The 12,390-nt window shown below is 38.4% G+C and overlaps 1 protein-coding gene across 1 annotated transcript in view; it reads right to left on the reverse strand.

Moving 5' to 3' along the window:
• The window catches only part of ACADL (acyl-CoA dehydrogenase long chain), a 46,541-nt gene that overhangs the window by 4,851 nt on the left and 29,300 nt on the right, over window positions 1-12,390 (reverse strand). The window contains 2 exon segments of the mRNA XM_040476125.1: window positions 1,342-1,428; window positions 5,293-5,420. Coding sequence (XP_040332059.1) covers window positions 1,342-1,428; window positions 5,293-5,420 — 215 coding nt within the window.

Here is a 12,390-nt window from a genome sequence, read left to right on the forward strand (position 1 = left end):
AATAGCCAAGATGTGGAAACAACCTAAGCGTCCACAGACAGACGAATGTATACAGAAAATGGAATGGAATACTAGTCAACCTTCAAACAGAAGGAAATTCTGCAATGTGTGACAACTTGGATGGACTTGAACATTCTGCTACGTGAAATAAGCCAGTCACTGAAAGACAAATACTACATGATTCCTACCTATAATGAAGTATCTAAAATAGCCGAATTCACAGAATCTAAGAGGTATGATGGTTGTCAGGAACAAAGGAAGGGGATAATGGGGAATTATTAATCAATGGGCATAGGGTTTCAGTTAAGCAAGATGAATAGGCCTTAGAGATCTGCAGCACAACGTTGTGCCTACACTTAACAGTACAGCATGGCAGGGTGCCTGGGTGGCTCAGTTGGTTAAGCATCTGACTCTTGATTTCGGCTCAGGTCATGATCTCACAGTTCTTGAGTTCAAGCCCTGCATCAGGCTCTGTGCTGATAGTGCAGAGCCAGCTTGGGATTCTCTCCCTCTTCTCTCTCTGACCCTCCCCTGCTGACATGCACGTGTACTTTCTCTCTCTCTCTTTCAAAATAAATAAACATTAAAAAAAATACAGTATGCGACACAAAAATTTATGAAGAGGGTAGATCTCATGTTAAGTGTTCTTGCCAGAGTAAAATAAAATAAAATAAAATAAGATAAAATAACTAATAGCCAATGCAAATTAAAGGAAGAATAATAACCTATTTTCTATGCATTATGTTAGCACAAAGTTTAAAAAGCAAGAACATTCATAGTTTAGGAGGATAAGTATCCTCAGACTTTTTTCATTTGAGTAAGAGTTGCTACTAACTGGAGAAAATGATTGGGCAATGTATTGAAATTTAAAATGTGCATATTTTTGAAATAGCAATACTACTTTTGGAACTCCGTTCCATTATAATCGAAAACACATGTATCTAAGACAAACGCATAAAGGTGTTCTGTCGCAGCATTCATTGCTTGTCACAGCAAAAAAGTAGAAATAACCAGATTATGGTTAACCAATAAAATACAATATTCAACTATAACAAAAGTGATATTGGTCCTTCTGTAAAACGATTCAAATAAAGCCAAGTTTTATTATATACTGATCTCTTCCCTTTCTTTAAAAGCGATAAAATCCTTTCTTTAAAAGGTTATCAGGTGGGCTGATAACCTGAAGCTGTTTCATCTGGTTGAACACACTTGGTAGTCAGCTGACAAATGCAAAGATTTTGCATCTCTTTTCCCTCTACACTCAATGCACAAAGTACAGTAAAGAAATTTTCCTTTTTCTTCACATCATCCAGAAGTGCGTACCACAACAGCCATACTCACTTTGTAATCGGGTACTCCCACATGTATCCCCAGGCTCCATGGAGCTGGACACAGTCATAAGCTACAGTGTTTTGTAACTCACTTGCCCTGGATGACCAAAATAAAAAGCAAAAAAGGAACATTTCAAATGGGTTTTCGCGAGGTGCTTCACAATCAGGAAACAAATAATTTATGACTGTTCAAATACGTACATTTATCAAACAATTACAATTAGACATATTAGCCAACAAGAGAAGACTGATATAAATTACATATGAATAAACTTCTGGAAAATTTTCATGTAATGAATACTTTCTGCATCAGTTGGTTCTGGCTGGGTTTTTGTTAAAGCTAGAAATAAAAAAATGGAAAGCATAGTCTATTAGGTTTTGGGCTACTTTAGGCTTGAGAAGGACATAATAAAAACTTGAATTTTGTCTAATTTATTTAAATTCTCCATATAATCTCAGTTAAATATACAGTTATACAGCCATCTATTTTCTTTTGCCTTGTGATATGTCTTTTTCTCCAAAGATGCCACTTCTACCCGAAAGTTGCAATTCTGAATTTCAGTAACTGTGAAAAAAATTTTTTAGAGTTTTTCAGAAATAAACTGAAAGTAAAAGTAAAAACCTAAAAAGTACTATTAAAGTACATACCATCATATAGGAAACTTTTAAAAGATTGCTTGGGTATTATTATTCCCAAAGTATATGTATATTAATATGAAATACTTGAGAAATATTCTTGTTTGGTCTCATTACAGTAATTCTAACTACCATTAAAATTCATGAGATAACTGGTATGGATTTTATTCATCTCAACATAAAAATATAAGTTCAAAATTCTTTTCACCCCATTTTTCTTTTTTTTTCTTTTTTAATTAGAGATTCCTTTTCATGTTTATTTAGTTTTGAGAGAGAGAGAGAGAGCAAGCAGAAAAGGGGCAGAGAGAGAGGGAGACACAGAATCTGAAGCAGGCTCTACACTGTCAGCACAAAGCCTGACATGGGGCTCAAACCCACGAACTGTGAGACCATGACCTGGGCCAAAATCGGACACTCAACCAAATGAGCCACCCAGGCATCTCATTTTTCCCTTAAAAATTTTTTTTTAAAATGTTTATTTATTTATTTTTGAGAGACAGACATAGTGTGAGTTGGGGAGGGGCAGAGAGAGAGGGAGACACAGAATCCAAAGCAGGCTCCAGGCTCTGAGCTGTCAGCACAGAGCCAGATGTGGGGCTTGAGCCCACAAATCGTGAGATCATGACCTGAGCTGAAGTCTGGCACTTAAGCGACTGAGCCACCCAGGTGCCCCTCTTTTTTCTTTTTTTTTTTTTTAACCTCTGCCCACAACATGGGACTTGAGCTCATGACCCTAAGATCAGGAGTTGTATGCTCTACTGACTGAGCCAGCCAGGCTCCCCTAAAAGTATTTTTCAATAATGGGAAACCTAAAGCAAAAGTAAGCATAGATACATTTGCCTATTTTAAATAATTTTTAACTCTCAGCAATAGCCAAACTATGGAAAGAGCCCAAGTGTCCATTGACTGATGAATGATAAAGATGTAGTATATTTATATAATGGACTATTACTCAGCCATTAAAAATAATGAAATCTTGCCATTTGCAACAACGTGGATGGAGCTAGAGAGTATTATGCTAAGTGAAATAAGTCAGTCAGAGAAAGACAAACACCATATGATTTCACTCTTATGTGCAATTTAGATACATGTGGGAAACAGATATACATATGGGAAGGGGGGAAAAAAGAGAGAGAGAGAGGGAAGCGAACCATAAGAGACTCTTCATGATAGAGAACAAACTCAGGGATCGATGGAGGATGGTGGGTAGGGGATGGGTTAAATGGCTGATAGGTATTAAGGAGGGCATTTGTTGTCATGAACACTGGGTGTTACATGTAAGTGATAAATCACTAAATTATACTCCTGCAATCAACATTACACTATATGTTAACTAATTAGAATTTAAATAAAAATTTGGGAAAAAAATAAAATAACTTTTAACTCAAGCCATAAGACAGGTGAGGATGTTTCTAAAAAGTACAGCAACAATATAATGATTAACAGGTAAGACTCAGGAGGCAACAATATTTGGAATTCTATAAATTTTTGTATTTGGCAAGTATTTTAGTGAAATATTCACTGGGTATAACTAGCTGCTTCCTCTCCTTCAATGTGAAGTAACAGTATGTCTAGAAACTTGGTGTTTTTAGGAACAATGAGGTTAATAGCTATCTGAATATTTCTTTTTCTAAAAATACCTTGCCTAAAAAATTTTTACACTTTTCCAACTAGTCACAGGATTTGCTATAAATGTAACTGTAAAATGTCCCCCCCTAAAAGAAGTTCCCAGTAATTCCATATCAGTTCCAACCTGGCAGTTTTATTATTTTGGAATCATTTCATAAAGAACTATTCTGCATACTTCTCCACTCTAGTTCTGACTGAACTGAACACAGGTTAATGAATAATGACAGGAATTTTCTTCTAAGTTATTTTTGGGCTAATGAGATATGAGAATGTTTGTTTTTAAAACAGAGGAAACCAAGCCCATTTTCAGTATCTGATTTAAACCATGTTCTTGCATCTTAAAATAAACAAAGGCCTTATAGGAGTCTCTTTTCAATTAACTCATCTTTAATACAATTGCTAGTCATCTTTAACACAAATGAAAGTTCTTTCCAAATTTAATAGGACACTTTCCCTTTCACTTAATAGAGCATGTGCAACTTCTGATTGGATAATCAATTTTTCATAAATTTTTCTTAGATCTGGACACATTTTAAAATCAAAAATGGAGTCTAATCTACTCATTTCAGAGATATCAAAATGTTGGCCCAGAGAGAATTATTAATATTTTTAAGTGCATTTTTTATTTTGAGAGAGAGAGAGAGAGAGAGAGAGAGCACAAGAAGAGGAGGGGCAGAGAGAGAGGGAGAGTGAGGATTCCACGCAGGCTCCAAACTGTCAGCACAGAGCCCAACTCGGGGCTCAAACTCATGAGCCGTAAGATCAGGACCTGAGCCAGAATTAAAAGTTGGACACTTAACCGAATGGTCACCCAGGTGCCCCAACCCAGAGAGAATTAAATTTAATTATAGTTATTTAATGAAAGAATTGGGATTCAATCTCAGGACTCTAAGTGATAATGTTCTTTTCTGGTCTCACTATACTGCCACTCATCAGATAATTTGAAATTAAACTACTACTTGAATGAGTTAATCAGTCATCCTACTTCAATACCATAATATCTTACTCTCTTTTTTAAATGTTTATTTATTTTAATGTTTATTTATATTTGAGAGGGAGAGAGAGAGAGCATGCACGCATTAGTGGGGGAGGGGCAGAGAGAGAGGGAGACACAGAATCTGAAGCAGGCTCCAGGCTCCGAGCTGTCAGCACAGGGCCTGATGTGGGGCTCAAACTCACGAATTATGAGATCATGACCTGAGCCATTAACTGACTGAGCCACCTAGAGGCCCCAAATGTTTATCTACTTCTGAGAGAGAGAGAGAGAAAGAGAGAGACAGAGAGACAAAGTACAGAAAGCGTGCGTGGAGTTGGGGAGAGGCAGAGAGAGAAAGGAACAGAGGATCCAAAGGTACCTCTGTGCTGACAGCAGAAAGCCCAATGCAGGGCTCGAACTCTCGAACCTTGAGATCATGACCTGAGCCGAAGTCAGACTCTTAACTGACTGAGCCACCCAGGCGCCGCAATATCTTATTTTCAATTGCAAGCTAAAAGTTAAATCAACTTGAGTAATTTTTAGCACACTATAAATAGGCTTAATGGGACCTTTCAGCGTTTTTTAAAAAGTTGGTTCCTACTGTTAGTTTTCATTTTCACAGCCTTCTTCTTTTAAGACCCTCAAGGTTGAGTTTAAAGTTGGAAGAATTCCATAACAGTCTATGCAAACACCACATTTTAATTACTGAGGCACGCATACCAATATTTCGCCATGGCAGCAGTGGCAGGGTCCAGACATTTCTTTTCATGCAGCTGGAGACAGCTGTCCACAAAAGCTCTGGTTACACAAATGTGTGTTTTTAATTCTGCCACCTTATGCTGCACTGTCTTGAGTTTAAAAGAAATCAAAGGGGGAAAAAAGTGAGCATACTAAAAGAGCACATTTTTAGTCACCTAGCATATCTAAAATTATATAATAAAAGACCTTTAGAGCAAAACAAAAGTGGAATTATTGTTTGTTTGTTTGTTTTTTTACTCTCCAAAAGAGGCAAATATTAACTAAACGGCTTAAATTTAAAACCCACAATACTCATCACCACTAAGGAAAGTTGTACTAGAAGATGGAAAAAAAAAAAAGAGATAAATGATAAATAACATCTCATGTTTTAGATTAAAAAGTTTAGACCATTTAGGGAAACTGCTTGAAAACCAGCAGGACTTTAATAGGTGAGCACCATCTTGTGGTATAGTCCTTTAAGTACAGCTGTTAAAAGCACCTATTTTCCTCTGGAATCTAAAACCATGAAGAATTTCTCTCTCTCTCTCTCTCTCTCTCTGTCTCTCTTCTATTTTAGAGAGTGAGAGTGAGAGAGAACTGAGGAGAGGGGCAGAGAAAGAGAGAGAGGGAGAGAGAGAGAGAATCTTAAGCAAGTTCCATGCTCAGCATACAGCCTGACTCAGGGCTCCATCCCACGACCCTGGGATCATGACCTGAGTCAAAATCAAGAGTGGGTTGCTCAACTGACTGAGCCACCCAGACACCCCCACATCCTTTTTTTTTTTAAGTATACATATTTTTTAATTAAGTATATATATTTCTCTATTCTGATTCTTTGTTCTAGAGTAAAATAACAAAGTAACAAGCTGGAAAGACAACATTAAAAACATTAATTAAACATTATTTTATATTGGGAAGTAGTTAATCTAGATCTATAGAATGCAGTAGAAGAACGACATCAGCACTCAAGAGATCAAAGTCGTATCCTTCAGCCTCTTCCCCCTCTCTCCACCCTCCCCCACTGACTCTCCTCAATAGCTAGTCTCTAACTTGAACTGAATGGTCTGGAATGGTCAACAACGTCAACATATTATACTTTCTCTTGCTGGCCACAGACAACCTATAGCGGCCTTGGAAATCATTCTATCTAGACTATTCTCAAGTGTTCTTGACTGCTTTCATTTCAATCAAATATTTTTACATTCCAGATTCTTGGCTCCCACACCTTAAATTCTGAGGTTACATTTGGTATCTTTGGCACCAACTTTTGAACCTCCTTCAGGAAACTGACTTGGATTTGACATATTGGCTTTCCACTTTGAGTAACTCCCCAAAATACACCCCATTCTAGTTGACCTCTCAAGTTCAAGGCCCAGGACTGGTCAGCTGGCTTTCCCTTGCTTATGAAAATACAGGCAGAAACAGAGTTTTGATCATTCTGCTATGGGATTTACAAGTGAGACCTTCACTGTGGCTAAAAAAAAGCATGGAAGTTAGTGAAAAAGGTTGCACAGTTCAACTCAAAGAAGACATTAATATGCCCCACCTATGTACTGGCAAGTTCAAACCCAAGATTGAGTTCCCAATAGGAAGGCTTCAGGGACCAGATTCTCATGAGGATGCTGGCCCTGCCTGCCATTCGTACTGGTTATAGCAATTCTCAAACCACAAAACTGAACCTTTCAACATCATTGTAGTGGGGACAGTTTGGGAACTTTCCATTTCTAGAAAAGGAATATAATAAGACCGTGGACCAGGCAAAACCAGGGTGTCAGGAGGAGTAGGAACTCTGAGGGACAGATTCCTCAGAGGTGTATCAATATAACTACCATACTAATGAAAAACCCAATTGACTGCTTTTCCCTTGGCTTTATTCCATCCTGTTCTAGAAACAGACAATATAGCTGGCACCTAATGGTTCTAAAACCAAACAGTAGGATGGCTGATGCCACACATTTTCCACCTCTGTATCCTGGCCTCTAATTCAGAACATGCTGGGTCACATCAAAACTTTCTTCCCCTCTCACTCTTTCCTTACATTGTCTATCTCCCTTTCTATCCATTTATATTTAATTAGGCCAAATCTCTACACAATAAATCAGCACAGAGTTTCCCACCTCTGCCAAGATTACTCATAGAAAATCTAGAGATAGAACAAGAAAAAAAAAGTGGGGAAATATTCTATACATTGAAAACAGATGAGTATATATTCCCTCTGAGCCGACTCCTGGCTTCGTTCAAGGACACCAACCATGATACTTCATTTGGAAGATAAGGGAGAATCTGACAAGTGTCCAGATAGTTTTGTCCTCTCCCTATTGTGATGGCACACTTGAAAATTTATGTACTATTTACAGTATGAAGGAATCAAGATCTCTAAGCCCAATTCCCTTCCATGAGAGCTGTTTTTCTGGGAATTCTGGGAGCTTCCAGAAGCTAAAGTTAAATTTTAGACCAGGATGGGCTCATTTAGAACTCTTTCTTTTAAAAGAAAAATGAAAAAAATTTTTTTGTTTAATGTTTACCTATTTTGAGAGAGAGACAGAGACAGAGAGTGAGCGGGGGAGGGGCAGAGAGAGAGAGAGAGGGAGACACAGAATCTGAAGCAGGCTCCAGGCTTCGAGCTGTCAGCACAGATCCCAATGCAGGGCTGGAACCCAGGAATCATAAGATCATGACCTGAGCCAAAGTTGAACGCTTAGCTGACTGAGCCACCCAGGTGTTAAAGAACTCTTTCTTTAATTCGCTTAGTGAGGTCCACAGGTTTGAAGAAATTAATGCCTCCAAGAGTACATAATTTACTCTCTGGGGATAAGCAGATTATATTTGCATATTCTTGGCATCACATTGGGTGTTACTATATAAAAATTTGTCGGGGCGCCTGGGTGGCGCAGTCGGTTAAGCGTCCGACTTCAACCAGGTCACGATCTCGCGGTCCGTGAGTTCGAGCCCCGCGTCAGGCTCTGGGCTGATGGCTCAGAGCCTGGAGCCTGTTTCCGATTCTGTGTCTCCCTCTCTCTCTGCCCCTCCCCCGTTCATGCTCTGTCTCTCTCTGTCCCAAAAATAAAATTAAAAACGTTGAAAAAAAATTAAAATTTGTCTGGGTTCTTTACCACAGACATTGTATCTAGCTTTCAGAAATTATTGTGTAATGGGTGGGGGCTAATAATTGTACCACACATTATTAGCAAGGTGTTTTTTGTGAATGATCAACACTTGTAACACTACTTTTAAACATTCATTACTAATCGCTAATAGATAATACTACAGCTAGCATTTAAATAAATTCCTCAAAACTTACTAAGTGTATCAGATCAAGTCTCTTTCAGAGTTCTGAATGACATTATTCTCAGAATCATGGAATTATAGAATTGGAATACACTTTGGAGAGGTTATCCAGCCCATATTCCATTTAAACAATACTGTTAATTGTACTGTAATATATTATGATTCAAATATAAAATATAACATCTTCGGTTTGCTACCTAATTTTATAATTAACCCCACACTCAAGGTCTTAAGAACTGGATAATTACATTTTGGAGGAATGTAAGGAAGAAGTATCATTTTTTTTTTTTCCTCTCCTATCCTTTTCATAATATTCTGTGCCCTTAGACTCAAGAGCACATCCCACACAGGAAATAACTAAAGTTTGTCTTAGAAAAGAACATCACATTTTCACTTCATCGCCCATGGGTGAGGGAAGTGAGGAAAGAAAAAAGGTCTATCTACTTTCAATTTCTGGGTAGTAAAACTAGGATAGGAGTTAAGAGTGTACATTCAAGGACCGCCTGAGTGGCTCAGTCAGTTAAGCGTCCAGCATGGCTCAGGTCACGATCTCAGGGTTCCTGGGTCCCAGCCCCGCGTCGGGCTCTGTACTGACAGCTCGGAGCCTGGAATCTGCTTCAGATTCTGCGTCTCCATCTCCTCTGCCCCTTCCCAGCTTGTGCTTTGTCCCTCTCTCTCTCTCTCTCTCTCTCTCTCTCTCTCAAAAATAAACATTTGAGGTGTCTGGGTGGCTCAGTCGGTTAAGCATCTGACTCTTGGTTTTGTCTGAGGTCATGATCTTCCAGGTTTGTGAGTTCGAGCCCCTCATTGTTGGGATCTGCGCCGACAGCAGGGAGCTTGCTTGGGATTCTGTCTCCCTCTCTCTCTGCCCCTCCCCCACTCACGCTGTCTCTGTCTCTCTCAAAATAAATAAATAAACCTAAAAAATAAACGTTAACATTTAAGAAAAGATTTAAAAAAAGAGTGTAGTTTTCAGAGTTATAATGTCTGTGTAATCTTGGGAAACTTGCTTAACCTCTCCATGCCTCAATCTCTTTATCTGTAAAATGAAGGTAAAAAGAATGCTTATAAAGAGAGTTGTGAAGAAAAAAACAAGATAATCTATTTAGCACAGTGCCTAGTACATGGGAACAATGTAACAAATCAGTCATTATCATTATTTAATAACTGAATTTTACCATTTTATTATCTATTCCATGGAAAAATCATAAGATTTGACATCAAATATCTCCATATTCGAATGAATGAAAAGGAATAAAAATCTTATAATAATTGCAACTTAAGTATGGTTAGGTCTCCATTCTACAAAGAAAATGATTTTTTTGTGAAATGCACTGAAATGGTCAGAAAGGCCCCAAATGTTCAAAATTCAAGCATAACAAAGATAAAGGAAACTGAATAGTTAAATGATTGTAAAATGACATTTGCCTAAGTATAATACAACATTTAAAGGTCTTCTATTTCATATTAATAACTGGAACAATAGTGTACCAAGCTCTAGAATAGGAGGTATAAGCATATATTGGTCATTCATCTTCTTTGAATACATTCCTAGATTGACTATGAAAATATTCAAGGATCCTTATTTCAGTAAAGCAGAAAGATTAGAAGAAATATCCCAGAAATCTGAGAACATAATAAATTTACTTGAAAAACCAGACTACAGGTAGCGTAGTACACTGGTGGAAGTGATACTACTGCCACCTAGTGACAGTTTGGTAAACTCCCTTTGAAAGAAGGCAGTGCTTCATAAAATAGCGCTCGCTTTGAAAAAGATTAAAACTATATTCTCTCTTTTTCCTGTCAAAGTGTATGTATTTATTTAGTAAATATTAGTCAAATACACATATTACAGACTTTTTTTCATCTCTGGGAAAACATTATACCAGTTTCCTATTTCCTTCATGGTCAAATGTCAAATCATATTTAACGTTCTGAGCTATAAACAATCTGGGTAATATCATAGTCATCTTTATTGTAATTTAATATGAATTCCATAAAAGGAGATGTAGATTTCCAAGGGGATGGAAAATATGCCTATTTGATTTACTTTTTATAGTGTCTATAACAGGGCCAAAGGCGTGAGGTGGTGATGGTTGGTTTTCAGAAGCAAAAGCTATTACAGGCACACTTTGTTTTATTGCTCTTTGCAGATGTTGCATTTTTTACAAATGAAAGGTCTGTGGCAAATCTGTGGAGCAAGTCAATTGGTGCCATTTTCCCAATAGCATTTGCTCACGTGTCTCTGCGTCATATTTTGGTAATTTTCACAGTATTTCAAACTTTTTCACTATCATTATATTTGTCATGGTGATCAGTGATCTTTGATGTTACTCGTCTTCTTGTTTTGAGGCACCATGAACCACGCGCATATAAGATGGAGAATTTGATCGATACGTGTGCGTGTTCTGACTGCTCCACTGGCCAGCCGTTCCCCATCTCCCCTTCTCCTTGAGCTTCCTTATTCCCTGAGACCCAGCAATACTGAAATGAGACCAGTTAATAACCCTACAATGGCTTCTAAGTGTCCAAGTGAAAGGAAGAGTCACATGTCTCTCACTTTAAATCAAAAGCTGGAAACAACTAAGCTTACTTATGTCAAAAGCCAAGATAGGCTGAAAGCCAGGCCTCTTGTGCCAGTTAGCCATGCTGTGAATGCAAAGGAAAGTTCTTAAAGGAAATTAAAAGTGCTACTCCAGTGAACACATGAATGATAAAAAAGTGAAGAAGCCTTATGCTGATATGGAGAAAGTTGTAGTGGTCTAAATAGAAGCTCTAACCAGCCACAACATCCCCTGAAGCCAACACCTAATCCAGAGCAAGGCCCTAACTCTCTTCAATTCTATGAAGGCTGAGAGAGGTAAGGAACTTGAAGAAGTCTGAAGTTGGCAGAGGTTGGTTCATGAGGCTTAAGGAAAGAAGCCGTCTCCATAACGTAAATGTGCAAGGTGAAGCAGCAAGCGCTAATGTGGAAACTGAGGCAGGCTATCCAGAAATTCTAGCTAAGATAATTAACAAAGGTGGCCACACTAAACAACAGATTTTAAATGTAGATGAAACAGCCTTACATTGCAAGAAGATGCCATCTAGGACTTTCACAGCTAGGAAGATGACAATACCTGGCTTCAAAGCTTCAAAGGACAGGCTGACTTTCTTATTAGGGGCTAATGCAGCTGGTGACTTTAAGTTGAAGCCAATGTTCACTTACTATTCTGAAAATCCTAGGGCCTTTAAGAATTATGCTAAATCTACTCTGCCTCTGCTCTAGAACTGGAACAATAAAGTCTGGATGACAGTACATCTATTTACAACGTGTTTGGCTTATTGCATATTTTAAGCCCAGCGTTGAGATCTACTGCTCAGGAAAAAAATTCCTTTCAAATATTACTGTTCGTTGACAATGCACCCAGTCACCCAAGAGTTCTGACTGAGATGGACAATGAGATTAATGCTGTTTTCATGCTTGCTAAGACAACATCCATTCTGCAGCCCATGCATTAAGGAGTAATTTTGATTTTCAAGTTGTATTATTTAAGAAATACATTGTATAAGGCTGTAGCTGTCATAGATAGTGATTCCTCTAGTGGATCCAGGCAAAGTAAATTGAAAACCTTCTGGAAAGAATCTACCATTCCAGGGGCGCCTGGGTGGCGCAGTCGGTTAAGCGTCCGACTTCAGCCAGGTCACGATCTCGCGGTCCGTGAGTTCGAGCCCCGCGTCGGGCTCTGGGCTGATGGCTCAGAGCCTGGAGCCTGTTTCCGATTCTGTGTCTCCCTCTCTCTCTGCCCCTCC

This window comes from Herpailurus yagouaroundi, unplaced genomic scaffold (assembly GCF_014898765.1).
Source record: "Herpailurus yagouaroundi ecotype Mexico unplaced genomic scaffold, PumYag 140, whole genome shotgun sequence".
NCBI classification, from domain to species: Eukaryota; Metazoa; Chordata; class Mammalia; order Carnivora; family Felidae; genus Herpailurus; species Herpailurus yagouaroundi.